General features: G+C 46.1%; 1 protein-coding gene and 1 pseudogene across 1 annotated transcript; both read left to right on the top strand.

The window, feature by feature from the left end:
• The first annotated feature begins 487 nt into the window (after window positions 1-487).
• Window positions 488-5,280, top strand: LOC123429768 (annotated as a pseudogene).
• A 14,699-nt stretch (window positions 5,281-19,979) lies between these two features.
• LOC123429769 (zinc finger protein ZAT6-like) lies at window positions 19,980-21,034 on the top strand. The gene has a single exon (XM_045113769.1). It carries the CDS (start codon window positions 20,067-20,069, stop codon window positions 20,715-20,717), a length of 651 nt encoding a protein of 216 aa, XP_044969704.1. The 5' UTR covers window positions 19,980-20,066; the 3' UTR covers window positions 20,718-21,034.
• The last annotated feature ends 130 nt before the right edge of the window (window positions 21,035-21,164 follow it).

Consider the following 21,164-nt stretch of genomic DNA (forward strand, 5'->3'; position numbering starts at 1 on the left):
TATATATAAATAAATAATAAAATGGTAAACGGGCCGTGCCGTGCCGGCCCGCGTGCCCAGCCCTCAGACCCAGGCAGGGCCCGAGGCGGGCCGCATGCCTGACACGACCCGTTTAAGTCATGTCGGGCCCGCCCTTGGCGTGCTTTCGGGCCGGTCCAGAAAGCACGGCCCGTTTGGCCAGCTTTAATATAATGTGGCGTCTAGCTTTTGGATGTCACACTAAAATGTTACGCGAGTGAATTTTTTTCAAACACGGTTCAGTTTATAAATGTGTTGCCCTTTTAAGTCATTTATGTCTATTTTATCTAAAAAATAAGCTGTCACAAACGTTAGATCTTATCTAATGAGATAATGTCGGATCGGGTTGATTCGGTAAACGGATCAGTAGAGGACGGCGATTCGGGAGTTGAGGTGGCACCAAAAAACTGGTCATTGCACGAAATCGTTTCCTCAACCCCGCGCTCTTCTCCACGGCTCGTTCGTTGCGGGTTCAAATTTCCCTCCCCACCGCATCCCACCTACCGCAAACCCCGGCACCCAAGGCTACCCAGAATCACCACCGCCTTCTCCTGACCCCGCCATGAGTGGACCCGCCACCGGCCAGCCGCCGGTCGACGCTGGCGGTGGCGGCATCGGGTTGGGTAGGGAGCTGGGGCACCCGCCGAGGGACGGCGTGTCCAACCTCCGCTTCTCGAAGCACAGCGACCGCCTCCTCGTCTCCTCATGGGAGAAGGTTAGTTCACAAGCCTCACGCGCCTCCTACTTTGATCCCTTGGGCTGGAACGAAACCCAAACCCTAGCTGCCTGGTTTGATCCCTTGGGCTCTGTGCCTGTGCGGGCTTGGTTGTGCGTGCGCGTGCGCGTTCGCTCCTTCCAGACGGTGCGGCTCCTGGACGTCGATGCCACCGACGCGCTGGTGGGGTCGTTCGTGTACAAGACGCCCGTGCTGGACTGCTGCTTCTACAACGACGACGACTCGGGGTTCACCGTCTCGACCGACCACGTCGTGCGGAGGTGAGGTGATAGCGATCACCGATTCATCTTCCCGTCCCGTTTGATTGGTATTTTGCTTAGCGATTCTGATTGAATGGTCGGGGACGCGGTACAGTTTCGCTTTCGCACCACAGCCCCGAACAGAGGCGGAGCCTTGCGTTGCACAAGTGCATTTGTGGTGTTAAAATTAGTTCGGCAGAAAGTAGGGATATGATTTTAGTGGATTTCGTACCCCCAAATGCCCGCAGCATAGGCAATAGCATATTTATTCAGCACGGCTAACTGAATTTCAATTTCTGTTCGGTCAGATCATTCCTAGAAATCGAAGCTCAACTGATGACCTGTATGTTTCGGATCTGTTTTTTTGGTACTACATATAATGCAGGCTGTCCTTTCGTTCCCGACGTACTCAACGCTTGGGAACCCATGATGGTCCAGTTGGCTGTGTGGAGTACTCTGATACAGGTACTTGCTTAATTACTTTTGCCTATTCACTTTTGCTGAATAGTACCATTGTGTTGTGAACTTCAGTTTCTGAAGAACATTGCTAATTTATCAAAACCATGTTTCGTGTTGCTAGAGATAGGTTAATTAAGTTAAGAACCTTGTCAATCTGACCCCCAAATTGTAATAGTTCAATTGACCGCTATGCTATGTGAGTTCATGCTTTATTTACTCCTGGTGCTGGTTTAGGACTATCATAATAAGCTTCATATAAAATGCAACCATCTTCGGTTACTGTGCAACAATAATGATTTTTGGATCTATTCTACTTATTTTTTAAGATAGAGTATTTAATAAATATCCACTCCATGTACGTGCTTATGATATCCATCTTTTGTTTTTATGCTTAGTTCTCTGTATTGTTCATCTGCCTATCATTCAATAGTTGTTCCTAAATCCCGATATGAGAACTGAAAGAGCCTAGGTGATAACTAGGAGGATAGCTACCTGGTGGGTCTGGTCTTTATCAATAGACATTGGATGCTGATAAAGACTATAGTAGACGGTGGTGAAATATGCTTTAAGTATTTAGAAGTCGTAATGTGGGCAGTCATTGTTTGAAGTTTACCAAGTTTGTCCTTTGTTGCGTCAAAAATATATTCAGTTTACAAGTCCTACATCTCTAGAAACATTCGAATCACGTGATCTCTACATTTATGCGGCTAGCATCTACAGTATTATTGCCTTTGACCCAAAATACTTGTAGTAGATAACCTTATGTCCTATACTATTATCATCTGGTAGTGAGCTCATGTGGATCACTAGATGAGAGTCTTAGGTCAGGTGAACATTTCACCCTACTAAACAGCCTAGAGACTTATAGTATGCATGACAAATTAAGAAAATCAAGCATATTGGTTACAGTATCTCACGGACGATGGCTCCGGCATTTCCTGCACAGCTATAATTCACTAATAAACAGATAATGTTTCACTCTTAATAATAACCTTAAACATCATATACTTGTGTCCTGTCTTATGCCAGGTCAACTAATCACTGGAAGCTGGGATAAGACTATAAAGTGTTGGGATCCAAGAGGTCTGACTGGGCGACAACATACACTTGTTGGGACATACGACCAACCTGAACGTGTATACGCACTTTCATTAGCAGGACATAAGTTGGTTGTTGCAACAGCAGGAGGTCATGTGAATGTTTATGATTTGCGTGATATGTCTAAGCCTGAGCAAAGGCAGTCTTTTCTGGATTCTCAAACACGCTGTGTTGGGTGTTATCCAAATAAAACTGGTAAGACGTTCTTATGATAATTCTGCCAATATGCATTGATCAATATTCCTGCTAAATACCACTGGCATGAATTGAACCTTATTTTTGTTGATTTATGTGACATACAAAAGATGTACTAAGCTGGCATAGAATTTACCTTTCTTGTTTGGCATGAACCCTTCTTGTTCATCTGGAAAGGCACCATGAGAACTGTTATCTTGTACTGTTTCTTGAATCTTATAAAAGTTGGTACATGATTATTGTTCCTACTGTCCTTGTGTTAATGCATTGTCAATAGATTAATATCTTGAAATTTCATGGAATCATATATCATTTTGTGTGTAGCAGTGGATGGATAGGTTGTTTGAGATTGATGCAACAATGCTGTTATCAGTTTTTGTATAGATTATCATTGGGCTCCGTTGCTTCTTAATCTACATGATGTGTGCCAAGTATATGGTCGTTTTGTCCTATGGTTATAGAATTTCCGATTCGGCTTTTAACTTTCAACGGTTCAAGGGTGTGGAAGATTTATGATCTTTGATTCAACTATTGAAGGCGCAATAACAGGTCAACCCGTGGGGAAAGTTTGAACTTATCTATTCCATCAGCATACATTAATTTGATGAAAGCATGAGTTTCTACTGTTTCCTTAATTATCGATAAGATTTAGCTTGTCAGTGTCTCTTTCAGGATATGATTTTCCAACAGTAGAGCTTAAAAACAAGTCTATCTCATAATGAACGATTCACAGCAAAGCCTGAATTTCGAATATCCCTTCAGTCTCATATAATGCTAACGCCCTCCGTCACTACCTATATTGATTCAGAATGAGATATTTGCAGCTGATCTCAATTGGTTTCTTCATTGTTCTAGTGCTCCAGCGCTATTTTGACTATTGACGGCTTCTATTTCTGTCTAGTCCTCGTGGGTTAATGGTTGATCCACATTAATGGGTCTTCAGTTCTGTGTGGCATCTGACTATGTTTTTTTTATTTTAGTTTTGGACTTTCTCTTACCTGACATTCTAATTCTATTGGCAGGATAATATTAATGGTTATAAATAGTAATCAACATAGCGATATATTTTCAGATTTTTCTAGAGCCCTAGCCTTGTATAAGTTTAGCCCTACACTTGAAAATACTAACCATGGGCAATGGGTGGTGTTCAAGTCACAACATAGTGCAATCAATAATTTTTCCTCAAAGGGAAGTTCAATATTTTGTTGAGTTTGGAATATTCATCTGCAAACTAGCTGTAATCATCGCCTTGAACTCTAGTCTCTAGTGCGTATTTCTCATTTACATTCAGCAAAGTGTCCTTTAATTTAATCTCGATTTTTAACTTGCATGTAGGATTTGCTTTGGGTACTATGGACGGACGAGTTGCAATGGACTTCTTTGACCAATCTGAGTCTAGTCTCGCAAAGAGGTATATACTGTGTTGCAAAAGGATGACACCTTTTCTAAATAGCTACAGTTCATTTAAAGATAATGGTATTAACATTGCTCTCGATTGGATTCTTATTCTACATAAGGTCACTTGTGTTCCACCTTTATACCTTTTTTAGGGTATTGTTCATTATTTTTGATATAGCTAACTACTCATGCCGAGTGGTTCCACCTTTATAACTAGCCTTATGGTTTTTCATTGCCTGTTTATTTCCATCAGGTATATTTTCAAGTGCCATCGATTGACCGAGGACAGACGGACGTTTGCATATCCTGTTAATGCAATTGCGTTCCACCGAGGGTAAGATGCCCCTCATCTCTCTCGCACTCGCACTGTCATCAACTTTCAGTTCCTTTAATAGCCTAATCTAACATGTGCAGCCATGGAACGTTCGCCACGGGCGGATGTGATGGATTTGTGTACACATGGGATGGGATAATAAGAAGAGATTATTTCAGGTTTTTCTTGCCCCGTGATTTATCCATCAAACAAACTGGTCCTAATTCCGTGTCAGGAATTCAGACCTCGGGATATCTGATTTTTTTTTCTATTCCTATTGCAGTTCCCCAGGTACCCAACTAGCATTGCTGCTCTGTCTTTCAGCAAGGATAACAATCTGCTCGCTGTTGCATCCAGTTACACTTACGAAAGGGGAAAAATAGAGTAAGACCAAAATTTTGCCTATCATGCAAGATAGAGTAGAACCGCCGAAGCGTCAATTTAACCGCCGCTTTTGCACTTCACAGGAATGAACCTGCTACTAAGATCTTTATCCGCGACGTCAACGAAGTGGAAGTAAAGCCGAGGCCCGGATGAGTGAGGTGCGCTTTCTTCGACAGGTTGCTTGTTCCCGCTTTAGTTCAGAGGCTCACTGGAGTATGTGGGACATACGCACTTAGTTTTAGCTGAAACTGTGGATTTGTTCCAGTACTCGATACAAACCTGGGGTTTTACAGTAGTACAGTTTTGCCATTACTTGTTGATGATATAATAGCAGTCCAATTGTACAGACATTCCAAAGATAGCTCCCATTTGCACCGAAAGTTGCAATCTCTCGAACAAAGTTGTAAATCCGTCGTCAACTGGTTTCACCCTGGCATGTATGTTGACTCCAATCCAATCATGTGTAGCCTGCTCTCTCAAGAGCTGAAAGAAATCAGCCCATTTATGGCAGATCCCAGTGGATCGAGCACACTGGCACTATATTACTATTATCATTCCAACAACATAAGTAGACAGCGACTGGTGGGGATTATTCTCCGCGGAGACGATTAGGGGAGCACCGTGCGGATCTGCTCCCCAACCAAGAGCACTTAAGCGTCCGTAATCGAGCATGTGGGGCGATCGATCGACGCTAAGCTAAACTAAAGGAGGAGGAGGAGGCCACAGCTCATGCTGCATCCCATTTTCTAACAATGCCAGTTGCATGTACATTGTACCGGTAGTAGCAGCAGCAGTAGTATAATTCTGCATTCTGCGCTGATCCTACAGGCCACATCCGCACGTCGAGAGGTAGTGGCACAGCTGCAGCTTGCGTCGATCTCCTTCCTTTGTTTTTGTCTATATCTATGTGTGGTGTAGTAGTAATACGCTGGGGGGGGGGGGGGGGGGGGGGGGCGTACGTATTATTGCCCGAGGACGGGGAGATCACTGATCAGCGATGTGCATATACCGGAGCGCAACTAAGCGAGGGCCGAATAATTGGGCCTCGATCGGGCGCCATTACTGCCGCCGCGCTGCATAAACAAGCACGTCACTGCACGTACGGGGTAGTTACGTACCTACTGTCTGTTTGTTTTGTCCACACGTTGCCTCACGATTCTTGTCAAACTGCCTTGTCCGCGGATTAACCTGGCGGGCAGCGACGTATCCAGGCTAATCACTAGGGTGTGATATGATCATTCATTGCCGAGGATACGTGCGTGCGTGCTTTTATGCGGGCTGGTGTTTTGCTTGCGACACACAGTATCAGTATGCACGAAGTGTTAAAAAGATTGGGTATCGCAGTTTGATCGAGATCAGCTGGGTTTAAAGCGGTTGGTGGGTTGGTCGGTCTGTTGACGATAATCGATGGCAACATATATATACAGATCCAAAGCAGATATGGCATCGTTGGTCCGCAAGATTTTGTTTACACGTGCGGTAGACTAGGTAGCAATACCGAGGAAATGCTGTTCCTGTTGGAAGCCCAGCGACGCCTGCATGTCTGATTACCGATCATTCCTACCAGTGGCAACGCTGGCTGACTTAGCATTGGGACCTGGTAGTGGTACGTCGTACTTTAGAATTGGGTATAATCGAGAATTCCGTGTGATAAAACGTGCAAGTGACATGTAATTTCTTCGATATGTTGGACTCAATTTTTGTTGTACGTGGATGGTGGAGCTCGGCAGCCGTGGATGATGGTCGTCTGGCTACCTAAACTATCCCCGCGCGGGAAGGCTCTCGTGGCAGGTGAGGTGTCTCCGCCCATGCAGCACCTGGAGCGCCCACAGCCAATAACGTGCCGGCTCCATCAGCAACTACCACTGCGCCACGTCACTAGCACACACGGAGCATACGCGGCTGGGGGACTACAATATTCCGTGACTTTTGTCACTGTCCCGGCAGTTGATCGCCGGCTGCACCCTGTGCCATCTCCGGCCGCTCGCCGCATGGCAGGTGCCGGTTCGGCCGTTCTGTACGTCGCCGTGGTCCCTCAAATGCTTTGCCATTTGCCTTTGCTTGGGGCAAAGCAGGAGAGTGAAGTGCATGCAAACATTAGCTAGTGGCACTCTCTGCTCTCCGTTATCACTCTAACTTTCTGGCAGATTACTCATTTTACGGTTGCTGAACTGTGGCACGATTACTTATTTTATGTATAATCTAATGCGGAGAAATGGCCATGAGCCCAAGAAACTAGATATATTATATATGTTGTTTCTGATTACATGCATGTTAGTCTTTGTAATATGGACCTTTTATTGCTGAAGAAGTAGATAAAGCGCGCCGGTAATTCCTTTGGGCACAGGAAGAGAGCATAACCGGCGCCGAATGCAAAATGACCTGGGATAAAGTATGCTTACCCATTGTCAAGGGAGGGCTAGGCATTCTAGATCTCCAACGGTATAGCAGGGCGCTACGGTTGAGATGGCTTTGGCTCGCATGGAAACAGCCATGGCGGCCGTGGATGAGCTTCCCAGCTCCTTGTGATAAGGAGGGTCGGGAGCTGTTCGCTACCGCAACTTCAGTGCAGGTAGGAAACGGTAAAACGACGAGCTTCTCGACGACCACTTGGTTGGGTTTCGAGGCGCTGCACCGTCAATTTCTAAATTTATTCAGCTATACAAGGAGGAGAAACAGAACAGTTGAAGCTGCATTGAAAAACGACCAATGGATTAGGGATCTTAGGCATGGTAACACGACCATCATTGCAAGCGACTTCCTGCAGCTGTGGCGGAAGATTCAGAGGGCAAACATAGTTCTGTCGCAAGATGAAGACATGATCAGCTGGGTGGCCGGAGGGGGAAACTCTTATTCAGCAAGTGTTGCATACAATCTTCAAACCCAGGAAGCGCCTTCTTCGGGAATCAGAAATGCAGTATGGAAGACATGGCTCCAGGCACAGTCAAAATGTTCGCCTGGCTGCTGCATCATGACAGGTTGTGGTGCAATGACCGACTGCAGCGGCGCAGATGGCCAAACGGATATTTCCGCCCCCTATGCATGAGAAGCCTCGAGAGCTCCCTGCACCTTTTCCGGGGCTGCCCTTTCTCCGTCTCGATCTGGCAGATGACGTCCTCCAGGGTCGGTTGCGCGACTTTGCTGCTGAAGAGGGAGACACACCATAGTTCACTCAGGCACTGCCAGAGGCCGACGGCTCTCATCAAGACAGAGTTCAAGAAAGGTCTCAAGTCGATGATGATGATGATTGCCTGGGAAATCTTGAAGGAGTGAAATGCTTGCATTTTTCGAAACAAGATGCCGCAAACTGAAGACGTCCTCCGTGCCATGAGAGGTAACTTCGAGCTGTAGCGGCTGGCGGGTGCACGCTGTCTTGAGCCCCCTTTTGAGGAAGATGTTGGGAGATAATCGCGGAGTGTGTTTTTGGCATTCGTTTCTCGTTTTATTTTCCTTTTTCTTCCTGCAGTTGCCCTGCTGCTGTAGCCCCTCTTGTTTCCATGATCGCTTGATCCCCATTGTATTCCCGCCTGCTTTCTCCTAAATCAATCAAGTCGGAAACCCTGGATCTTTCAAAAAAATTGCTGAAGAGTTCACTCATTCCTTTGACCTTCTTGGAAACACATTGTTTTTTAAGATTGATCTAGCTAAGACATTTTCCATTTAGAGTGAAATTACATTTCTGTTCTGCACTTTCATGGAAAGGGTTGCAAGGCCATTTTATATATCATCTATGTATACATCTCTATGCTTGCCTTCTCTATGATTGTTAATGGCCAGTATTTTGTGAGATTTTGAAGCAGTAGAGGCATTACACAAGGCTACTGTCGGTGTCAAAACCGGCAGATCCCGGATAGGGGGTCTCGAACTGTGGACCTTGGATCGTGGTTAACAGGAGACAAAGGAGACAATGTTTTACCCAGGTTCGGGCCCTCTTGATGGAGGTAAAACCCTACATCCTGCTCTTGTTTATATTCATCATGGAGTACCAAGTATAGAGTTGATCTACCTCGAGATCGTATGTTGTTGTCTAAACCATAGGAGTAATAATCTTAACTTGTCCTATGAACTAAAGCCCTTCGGTTTATATAGATACCAGGGATACTAGGGTTACACAACGTCGGTTACATCAGGGAGGTAACATGCTGATTTACCACGTGGCTGTGGGGTGCACGCGAAGTCTTTGGAAGAGTCCGTCTTGAATACAACATCTCTTTATTTATCTGGAGCCCAATAATGATAATAGGATGACCCGGGAGTCCGACCCATAGAAATAGGTAAGCGGACCGAGGACCCCTTAGTCCCGGACTCCTCAGTAGCCCCTGAACTGGTCTCCAGTGTCGTACTTTTGACCTCTAGCTGCTTCACGCCTCCAAAGTCTTCGGCTTCCGGGGCGAGTTCTCCCATTTTTGCATTCAGCCGGTAATAGCTTGGCCACCGATGGCCTCCCTGTTTCCAAACAATATATATTCATAAAGATAGAATTTATCATCCCAAGCTAACCGTTCGATAGCGAACAACGTTTTCATGGGACACCTTTTTTAACGAAAGGTCACGGCTGGTCAAGACCAATAACCCACTATGGAAGCGTGGTTCGAGATAGTCTTTATTGACACGTTCCACCACGGAGATCGTGTCCCTCTTTTCTAGGGATATGGTTTATGCTTTGGGTTATCCCATGCACACATAACCGCACGATTTATCGGGAAATGGCGAAGTTCACAATGCAGTAGAGGGGCCCTTGGTATCTCAACAGCTTATAAAAGGAAAACCGCAACCACAACCTCCTTAAGCTTTCCATATCTCGCATCGCCGTTGCCATTCCCAATCCTAAAAGCTCCAGCCTTCAAGCTCACTCCTTCCCCAATCCCCTTGAACCTCTTCCTCAGTCCGACCATAGCTAGCTCTGGCTCAAAAGGCAAGTGGGAGGCCTCCTCTGCTACTCAGGATGACATCCTGGAGTTGAAGAGCACCGGCTATTTGTCGGTGAATATCGTCCACCGTGCTCCGGAGAAGGGCCAGGTCACCCCTACGCCTAGAGAAGGCAAGAGGGTAGTTTTTATCCCACATTTTCTTCAGGGTCTTGGCTTCCCTCTCCACCCCTTTTCCGGAGCGTAATGTTTTACTATGGGTTAGATTTCCATGATCTCCCCCAAATTCTTTTTTGTATATCTCATCCTTCATCGTAGTTTGTGAGGCCTTTTTGTGGGTCCAGCCCCACTTTGGCCTATGGGTAAAAGTCCTCAACGTCAAGCCAAAAGTAGTAAATGGCGAGCAGGCAGACTGCGGGGGAGCAATGATTAGCAAGCTCGCCTTTGTTCAATGGCCGAAAGGTACTTTCATAGAGACCGTCAAAGCATGGCAAAACGAGTGGTTTTATATCACCGAGCCACGTGATGCGGAAGGGGAAGCACCTTCGGTATTCAGATCCGGTCCTCCCAACCGACTAGTGTCCTCGATGGAGAAGTGCTTGGATTGGGGAAAAGCTTCATGGGTGAAGGCGCTGACAAAATGCATCTCCATCTTGCTGGAGAAGAAAATCGAGCTGACCAATGTAGTTCAAGTCATGCTAAATCGCCGCCTCCTCTCTTGTCAACATCGGGCTACTGCGATGTGGTCTTACGGCCTGAGCGACCCATCCACTTTGCGAAACTTCTGCATTACCCACAAGAAATTGTGGAAGGTGTTGTTCAAGCCGTAGAAGACTTGGCCGGCCAAAGAGGAGGACATCGACGTCAATGTTACTAACCCTCCTGGACCGGTAAAATTTTATAATGTGTTTGGTTTTTCCCTTTTAACAAGGCTCTTATCTTTTTTTCCTCCACATTCGTAGATCTGGCTCAAAAAGTCCTAGCAGATTAACTGTCCGACGCCATTGCCCGAGGACCCCATGATGGCCTTATTGACATCCATGCTAGTTGAGAAGCCGTACACGGCTCCGAAGGAGAAGGAAGAAAAGAAGAAGGAGAATAAGAAGGCCCGAGAGGGTCTTCGGTCGAAAGGACCTCCGGACACCAGGTCCGAGGACAAGCTTCTCCCTCTCATCTGGAGGGAGAAGAGGAAGAAGAAGGGGAGGTGAGCGGCTCCTCCCACACGAAGAAGAGAGCGACATCCGAAGACGTCGAGGGAGATCCAGCTCCCTTTGCCCCGAAGAGGCAATGCAGGGCCCCAGTGGCCCTGTTCAATGATGTTCCGGACTCCGATGAGGAATCCGAGGATTTTGAAAGGGTTCCTCGAAGGACCCTTAGGGTGAAGCCCTGAGCGCAAATGTATGAATCCGGAAATCCAAACATCTTGTCGCATTGAGATTCTGTTATTGATGGTTAAGCCTTCTTTTCGTATTGTATCCCGCCACGTGATTTCCCCACTAATCAAATTTTTGAGGGGGACCCCTTGCCGGCCAACCTGGCGGAAAGCAGGACTGCTTCACACAACACGCCTCCCCTAACCATCAAGGAGATCGGGGAGGTAGTGTCTCGAGAGAACCTCCCAAAACCGAAAACCAAGGTCGGGGATGATGACGTCATGGTTGAGGCTAACACCTCGGCTGTGGAAGATGAGAAGGACGAATCCCTCTTAGCAAGCAAAGAAGGAGAGCCCGTACAATCCGGGTCTTCTCCGAAGACAATTCTGGAGACCTCTCAACCTCCGGAACCATTTGCACCAACTTCTCCAAGAAGAGAAACTGTAACACCGCACCCAGAGATGTCCACAATAGAGCGGCCCCAAACCGGGTGGCCGGACATGATGGAGGAGGGTCTAAATTATTCTTCCATCCCCGAAGTGTTGGAAATATGCCCTAGAGGCAATAATAAATTGGTTATTATTATATTTCCTTGTTCATGATAATTTTTTATTATCCATGCTAGAATTGTATTGATTGGAAACTCAAATACATGTGTGGATACATAGACAACACAGTGTCCCTAGTGAGCCTCTAGTTGACTAGCTCGTTGATCAAAGTGTTGGGGAACGTTGCATGGGAAACAAAAATTTTCCTACGCACACGAAGACCTATCATGGTGATGATCATCTACGCGAGGGAGATTGGATCTACATACCCTTGTAGACTGCTAAGCGGGAAGCGTTAAGAAACACGGTTGATGTAGTGGAACGTCTTCGCGATCCAAATCGCCGCCGTACCACATGTACAGCTCGATGACGATCTCCGCCTTCTTGATCTAGAAAGAGAGACGGGAAAGTAGATGAATTCTCCGATAGCGTGACGGCGCGCCGGTGGTGGTGGTGATCTATTCCTGCAGGGCTTCGCCTAAGCACCGAGTAAATCCGATCTAGAGGAAGAACTACGAATTAGAGGTTTAGGGTTGCACGTGGCAAATTTGTGTCTCAAAAACCCTAAAACCTCTAGTATATATAGGAGGAGGGAGGGATAGCCTTGAGGATCAAGGAGAGCCTCTTGGCTTCGGCCGAAGTGGAGGAGGGAGGAGTCCTTCTCCAATCCCACTTGGATTAGGACTCCTTCCTCAATTGCCCACCTCTTTTGGATTTTCCACCTTTTTCCTCATGGGCTTTCCTTGGATGACTTGTAAGCCCATTAAGCCTTATTGCGCATCCAATAAACTCATGTGGACCCCTTGGGGCGTGGTGGGCCCACCTGGTGGGCCCCCGGTACCCATTCGTCACTCCCGGTACATTGCCGGCAATGCCCGAAATTCTTCCGGAATCCAAATACCAACTTCCTATATATCATTCTTCATTTCCGGACCATTTCGGAAACCCTCGTGAAGTCCGGGATCTCATCCGGGACTCCAAACAAAACTTCGGTCACCAGCACCTATAACTCAACTATACCGAAACTTCACCGAACCTTAAGTGTGCACACCCTGCGGGTTCGAGAACTATGCAGACATGACCCGAGACACTTCCCGGTCAATATCCAATAGCGGGACCTGGATGTCCATATTGGATCCTACATATTATAGGAAGATCTTATCGGTTGAACCTCTATGCCAAGGATTCATATAATCCCATATACCATTCCTTTTGTCCTTCGGTATGTTACTTTTCCGAGATTTATCGTCGGTATCCCGATACCTATTTCAATCTCGTTACCGGCAAGTCTCTTTACTCGTTCCGTAATACAAGATCCCGTAACTAGCTCTTTAGTCACATTGCTTGCAAGGCTTGTATGTGATGTTGTATTACCGAGTGGGCCCCGAGATACCTCTCCGTCACACGGAGTGACAAATCCTAGTCTTGATCCATGCTAACTCAATGAACACCTTCGGAGATGCCTGTAGAGTACCTTTATAGTCACCCAGTAACGTTGCGACGTTTGATACACACAAGGCATTCCTCCGGTGTCAGTGAGTTACATGACCTCATGGTCATAGGAATGAATACTTGACATGCAGAAAACAATAGCAACAAAATGACACGATCACATGCTACATTTATAGTTTGGGTCTCGTCCATCTCATCATTCTTCCAATGATGTGATCCCGTCATCAAGTGACATGGTAGCGAAATGGGTCATGCTGCTGCGTTATATGGTTTGTATTGATTACTAACTGAACAATGATGATTCTGCTAGTTTCTATAACTCAATTCAAAAAAGCCTAGTGAGTGCGTGATACATCAGCACAATAAACAAAAATTGATACTAAATTCCAAGTAATTCTTACCAAAGTGGATACATCAGCCCAAATCTTTCAACCATTTGTCCGGCAACACGTGAGACGTGCATGAAGTCGCTGGATGCCCGAGTTGTCACATTGTCTTGGCCAAAGTTCACCTCCTCGGCAACCCTGCAAAAGTGGTTATACATGTTAGCACACAAGGCATCACTGTGAAAAATTGCAGTAACTAGTGGATGCATAAATAAATAAATACAATTTCCACAAAACCCGCACTTGCCACCAAGTGCCACATCCATTTGGTTCTCTAGGTAGCTCCTTCTATACAGTACAGACTCGAGCCTCTCTTCGCTTGGAGCAAAGAACGTGAGCCCACCAGCCTGACCTCGAGGAATGATGGAGATCTTGGCAACAGGGTCATATTCAGGCATCAGGGAACCGATGAGGGCATGTCCAGCCTCTGCAATCAGAAAGTTTAGATACAAATATTAGGAATCTATGCACTCCAGGATCATTTCAACAACTGACGGTGACAACATTACCATGGTAGATCAAATTCGCTCTCTCTTAAGGTTGCCATGCCAAGCATCATTGGAACCATCTCTGGTTGTGAGTATATCTGAGCTAACAAATTCATTACACTGAAATAGAAAATAAATGTTGACTGATTAGTTTCAATAGACAAAAGAACAGACGTAAATCTGGTCAAGTAATCTTTTTCTTATGCTCAACTTTACGCTAATGTATTTTTTCCACACGACGCGAGATTGAAGTAATACCTGCTTGTACATGGGCTTATGTCATTTAGGTCAAGCAATATATCCCATAAAGACATCGCAACTAAGTTCATCATTTGATCATTTAGTCTAACTAAAGAAGCAGCAGCAGGGATCAGGGTGTCTACAGCTACAACACGGACATCATCATCCGGATCTTCCAGAATAGCCTTCCAAGCATGAAGGACATGCTCAAACAGATCTTTAAGCATTTCCTGGTGAGCCAGAAAACAATATTATCAATTTTGTATATAGATTGGGTATCAAATTCTTACAATGGTATTAATTAACAAGCCATTAACAGTGCACGGTGGAGCACCTAGACTGACATGAGTTGTGCATGCCCAAGGTGTCATCAACCACATAACAACAGTGCAATACAAAAATCAGTTGCTCAATTAGCAATCACCTTGCGAACCGCAACCATGTATTTGATTCCAAGGAGGTAATGAACATCATCGTATCCATAATGGACATCTGAGGCGAGGGGGGCTGAGGCGAGGCAAAGCGCTAGCCCAGGCGTGGACGGGCGAGCGAGGGTTGCAAGCGCCTGCCCTCGTGCGCAACCCCAAGGAGGGCGTGGCGGCACGGAGAACGAACGGCGGCGGGCTGGCAGGGGCTCCGGCGGGTCTCTTGCGCGGCGGGATGGGTGGATCCAGTTGAGGTGCTCTGGATCCGGCTGGTGGCTCGGTCAGGCGAAGCTTAGGGCGAGGACGACGACGTCGGGCGCCATGGCAACACGGGTTCCTCCCTGAAGAACAAGCAAGAAAAGAGAGGGAGGGAGAGAAACGACAGGAGGAGGATAACATCGGGAGGAAGGAGAGGGACTTACACAAGGACACGCGAGGATGACCGGTGACTGCGGCAGCCGGCGGCAGGGTTCGTGGCACGGGGAAGCTTGGGCCGGCCGGACGGAGGGCAACCGGCGGCGGCTGCGAGTGCGGAGTGTCGGAGGGGAGGAAGGTCGTCGAGTTGTGTGGGGGGAGGCGGCGCGGTAGAGGGGGGATCCACCATGAGGGGGCGGCGCGATGGTGGTGGTGTGGTCGCGCGAGGAGGCAAGGCAGATCGAGTGGATTGCGGAGAGAGAGAGAGAGAGAGAGAGAGAGAGAGAGAGAGAGAGATCGGGGGAGAGGGCAGATTGGGGGAGGGGGTGGGGTGATGGACGCGCGCTGTTAGTGGCCGTCTTCTTTGCCGTCTGCCTGGGTATCAAGCTGACGACAACGAGGTCGAGGCAGATGGCAAAGGGGGTCTACACAGACGACAAAAAGGATTCTGATGGCAAAGGGGACGACTTCACCTCTGGTGACTCTTTGCCGTCTGCCTGGACCATCTTTGCCGTCTGCCAGCCGAAGACAAAGAACGCACTGATGGCAAAGAGTATCTTTGCCATCAGCCGTCTCTTTGCTGTATGTTTCTTGGCAGATGACGGCAAAGAGCTTCTTTGCCATCTGCCAGCAGACGACAAAGATCAGACAGATGGCAAATTCTTTGATTCCTGTAGTGATGTATCAATTCAACTATAGAGCTAGCCCCTGCTCAAAATTGCAACTCTTACATAATGTTGGGTTTAAGGGTTTTGAATTACGTTGTGTACTTCGTAACGAAGTTGAATAAATATTTGGTGCCTGTCGGCACATTTACCTTGTTTAATTTAGAAAAAAAAACGATGTTCATGAAATCGCTCACTGGTAGTCGCCCAGTGGTTTAGGAGTAGCAATTAATCGATGAATCTCCAATTAACTGTATTAGTTACTCGACCATTAATCGGTAGCTTAAGCAGGACCTTGCTAACATATACCTAGTTTTTTATGTATTATACCATACTGTCATGCTTCAAGATATGTAATATATCAAAACATGTTTTCGTACACATATAAAATGGAGAGACAAGAGGTAAAATATTAATCCTAGCTATTGAGGAGTGGGACGGGATGGAAGGGGTTACGAGCCAAAAAAAATGACAACACGTTCATGGGCCAACAGGGATTAATCGGCGTGATAACTGATTAATCGATCTGATCAATTAATTAATAGGTCTGATAAGTTAACATGATGCATACATGCTATTCGATTCGGCCATGCTAAGAGTAGAGATTAGCTGTACCGTTAACCAATTAATTTGGTGAATTCTTGATCAAAGGAGAAAACACTAACATAAACAACATCTAGTGAGGCAAGCTGGATTATCATAACATCACCACAATGTCAAACATGGCATAAACTTATATATAATTTTGCAACCATATATCTTGAGTCTTGAGGAGGGGCATAATGTACATATGTCAGTATGTATGTATATATGCAGTTTGTTTGCATGTAACACATATTTGTGGTCTACTATGTGAAATTCAGAAGAAATGTGTCTCTGATTTTTTTTACCAAACTTATGTACAATCTTGCATTCCAACAACCCTAACTAATCTTGGCGTGCAAAATCACTTTGCCATAGAGAGAAAATAGTTTTAGTTAATATTGTTAATCCATGAAAGGAAATAGGACCAAATTTATTGCCTCATTGGTATCAAGGAAAGAAATACACGATTCCAAACATTGTAGTCTCACAAAGGAGGTGAGTTTTTTTCCTACATCACAAGTTTGATCTGGTTTGATATTATGTGTTCCATTGAAGTTTGTTTTATGCATGTAAGTCCATCACAGTTTCATCTTTTTGTGATTATCTCTTCCACTCAAATTCGCTCTTCGAAAATCCAAATATGCATATTAGTCTCCAAGAAAGAAGGAACATGCATTTTGTGTGTATGTAGCTAGAAAAGGGAGGCAAGATATTTACTATCCCCAATAGATACGATCTTGCTTGCTCTAGAAATAAACCTTTGAATTCAGCATTATTCTAAGACTCCTATTTCAAAGTCTTGTCAATTCCGCCGAGCTTTGTTCTTTAAAAGTGTAGATATGGCGTAATGATCCGAGAGAAGGAAATAAATGAGAATATACTTGCACGCGTGTGTTTAGGGAGGTGACATATTTATTTTCCATCACAAATTCGACAACATAACATATGAGGGTTTGACAAAGCAGACGATATAGATATGCTTATTCATTTGATTTTATTCATTGTATGTGATGATATTGTTGGCGCTGATGGCTTGTTCTGCATTTCATTGATCGTTCTTTTGATCACTTCTGTTTTTCGCATACACATAGATTTTATAGGACTTTGCCTTTTGCGAGGTGATCCTTTATGTGTGTGTGGGGGGGGGGGAGGGGGGGATGGGGGGGTACACGTATTGCCCTCAAAAAAAGTAAAATAAAAACATCTTCTCCATAGAATCAATCATGCTACCACATCTCTTGCATCTAATTTTGTTCATTTGAAGTTCAAACACGCATACCATCGCATAGAAGTAAGAAATGATTTTGTATATATCTAGCTATAAAATGGGGCTACATATTTATCACCCTTCACTAATTTGGTCATGTTTACTATTCTCTTTTTTCCATCCAGTTTTATCCTTGAGAAATTAAAATATGTGTATATGTCTCCAAGAAAGCCGCTGCTTACTCTCTAACTGCTCTTACCTCTTCTTCTTCTTGACCCATGAAGGGGAATGAATATATATGTATCCAATTATAAAAAGGAGGCATCGTATTCATTTTCCCTAAACTCATTCTTTCTTGTTGTCTCTTCCTCACAGTTCTCTGCTTCAGATATGTAGATATGGCATATATTGATCTAAAGGAAATAAATAAAATGAAATAATACTTGTGCCCATCCTATTAGGGGACGACATACTTATGTTCATACACCCATATTAGTCTCAAAGATGATGAACAAAATGTCTCGATCTTGCTAAATATGGAGGCTAGATATTTATCCTCTGTTATTTTTTTGATCTTTTACCATTGTCCTTTCCATCCAATTTTATCCTTAAGAAATTCAAATATGTTCATGGACCTCAAGTAGGCGCTTATTATTTTGGAAAGAACGTGTGTAGTGCTTACAAGTGACTTTTCATCTTAATTTTGGTATTATTATTGAAGGAAAACATTTCATATTAGCGACTAATCAAGGAATAAAGATGATCACCTGTTTGCAAAAAAGTAATGTTTTTCCCTATGGCCACATTTTCCTTTTCTGATCTCACGTGTTTTCCCCTCCGTTTCTATCATGGAGCTCCTTTTTTCACCTCCTCATGGATCCCGTCAGCTCAACACCCGTTCCTCTCCCATTGGAGCTCCTCTTAGATCGAAGCCCTCCACTTCCCAAGTTGTCTCCTTCCACAAAGACTTCTCCTCCCAACCACCATGATACCTCGTGTGAAGTATGATCTTACGCCCATGAGCTCTAATAGACACTTAGACACAGGGAATGGGCCAACGGTTGCTTGATTTGGCTTCGATGGGACTCTGAGTATATGGATTCATGGCCGATTAGAATCAATTAGCAGAAGGTGACACCTCCATTGTTGATGTTTAGCTTTGATTAGAATTTGTGAACGTTTGATGTTGCATATTGTGTTTCAACATGCTTTAAGTGTTTATAGTGTTTGTTGTACACAAACGAGCAATTTTTTGCAATAGGTTATGCACGCATGTTGGGAAGGTCTGAAGCATTTCTTCATTGTTGTCTTTGTTGTTTGTGCATGGTCTTTCATGCAGTGATAGTTATATTCCATTTTAAAACGTAAATGGTGTAATAAATATAAATGTGTTGCATGCATGCATATATTTTGCTCTTGTATTGTATTCCTAACCAATTGTTCACACAAATGTGGATGGAAATGAAACGATGTTGCAAATATACGACACATGTTGCATGCAATTTTTTAATCATATATCATGGGATTATGACTTAAGTCAGACGGTTGAGGTGGCAATTTATTTTTTTCAAGCTACAACAGACTGATGCCTTGGCCAACCCCAATTAAATGGAAAGATTAGGCGTCCATAAATCTTTATAATCTGGCAAAGATGTAAATCTGTCCTCCATCAATGCACGCATATCTTCCCAGAAAGCAGCACGACATGCCACACAAAGACCTAAGTACGTTCACGAACACTTGTGCGGTCCGACGTAACTTATCTTTCATGCTTGGTTTTTTGCCACCCATTTGAAAACATACATGCTACAATGAATGGAACTTTGCTGCTTGCATGCCTACATTTTATTGTTGTGTGCTAGTGTTGAAAATGTGACATTTTCCTTGCAAATTTTCACGAAACGCGAAGGAGAATGTAACAATGTAGCGATGTACGACACATGTTGCATGCGGGGTTTTAACGGAATGTCTTCTAATTGCGACTTGAGTAAAATTCGATGGTTAAAGAAGTGCATTTTTGTTTAAGCTTCAGCCGGCTGACGCCTAGCACCATCCAAATTAAATGGTAAGATGGAGGCGTAGTTGTATCTATAATCTCGAAGGCAAAGATTTAGATTTGTCCTCCATGAATGCATACGTATCCTCACTGAAAGCACACACAAAGACCACGTACGTCCACAAAGACTTATCCGCCGTAACAAACACACCCCGTATCTACGATGCAAAAAAAAAAAAAAAACACCCCGTATACCTCACGAAGGGCCCAGATCACGCCACGGCAGAGCCCAACGACACCCCGACCGTCAGATCATCCGTCCACGCGATGATGACTTGATCACCAAGTCAGACACAGGCGCATACGCGGTCGCATGCGTAAGTTACCACTGGAGGAGAGCAGCACAGTGGCACACCCCGCAGTCCGCACTACCCTCACTTCCCCCGCGGCACTATATATGGCAGCCCCAGCCCACGCCTCCCTCTCAATCGCCCCCGCACACCCACCACTCTCCTACTTGTCCACCTCCCTCTTTGCTCCGGTCAACCCTGCGTCGGCCCCGATCGATCTCCGCCTGCCATGTCGCCCGACGACGCGTCCAGGAAGTCGCCCGTGCCGCCGCCGTCTCCGCCGCCGATGGACTCGTGGGCTCGTGGAGGGCGTCGCTCCAGGCGCCGTGGGGGCAGCTCTGGCGGCGGCGCCGAGTCCGAGGAGGAGTACCTGGCGCTCTCCCTCCTCATGCTGGCGCGCGGCGTCCGCGGCGAGGTCGAGGACGGCGGCGTCGGAGGCGTCAAGGGCGTGGGAGCGGCGCCGGCGCCGACCAAGGCGCAGGGGTACGAGTGCTCCGTGTGCGACAAGGTCTACGCGTCCTACCAGGCGCTGGGCGGCCACAAGACGAGCCACCGGAAGCCCCCGACGCCGCCAGCGGCGTCGGCAGGCGGCGACGAGGCTTCCGGCGCCGCCCCCGTGGAGGCCAAGGTGCACCAGTGCTCGCTCTGCCACCGCACGTTCCCGTCCGGGCAGGCGCTGGGCGGGCACAAGCGCCTGCACTACGAGGGCGGCGCCGCGGCCGACGGGACCGGCAAGGACAAGGAGGCCGCCAAGGCGAAGGCGGCGGAGCTGCTGAGGGACTTCGACCTGAACCTGCCGGCGTCGGGGGTGGCCGGGGACGAGGCCGAGAGCGCGCCCCCGGAGGCCAAGAGGGCGCGGTTGATGCTACTAGCAGTCTGATCAGTGGCGGCGGCGCGGCGCGGCGCGGCGCGGCGCGGGATTTAGGTTTTTGATTGATGGTTTTAGGAGGAATTCCTCTCTAGGTTTTCGATTGTTGTTTGGTTGGTTCAATTCGTTCTGGCCCTCGATTGGAATTGCGGCGTTGATATGGTAAGCGCTGGCGTGGCTAGCTGGTAATGGTATTACCAAATTTGCTTACCTGTCCATATTTTTGACTCTGGCCGTCGGATAAAGAATCGGGCGGCTAGCTGGGAATGGGATAGGACTTGCTGTGTAAGCCTTTGATCAAATCACATAGAAACTTTTCTTCTTTCCTTTTTCAACTCTCTATATCGAAATATCTTAGCGTACGTGTGAAAGTGAAACACTTGGAAGAAAATTACTGCTTACAGCTTGAATCACGGATAAAGATCTTATCTTTGCTAGCTGCTTTTCACTAGTATTTCA

Source organism: Hordeum vulgare, chromosome 2H (genome assembly GCF_904849725.1).
Source record: "Hordeum vulgare subsp. vulgare chromosome 2H, MorexV3_pseudomolecules_assembly, whole genome shotgun sequence".
Taxonomy (NCBI): Eukaryota; Viridiplantae; Streptophyta; class Magnoliopsida; order Poales; family Poaceae; genus Hordeum; species Hordeum vulgare.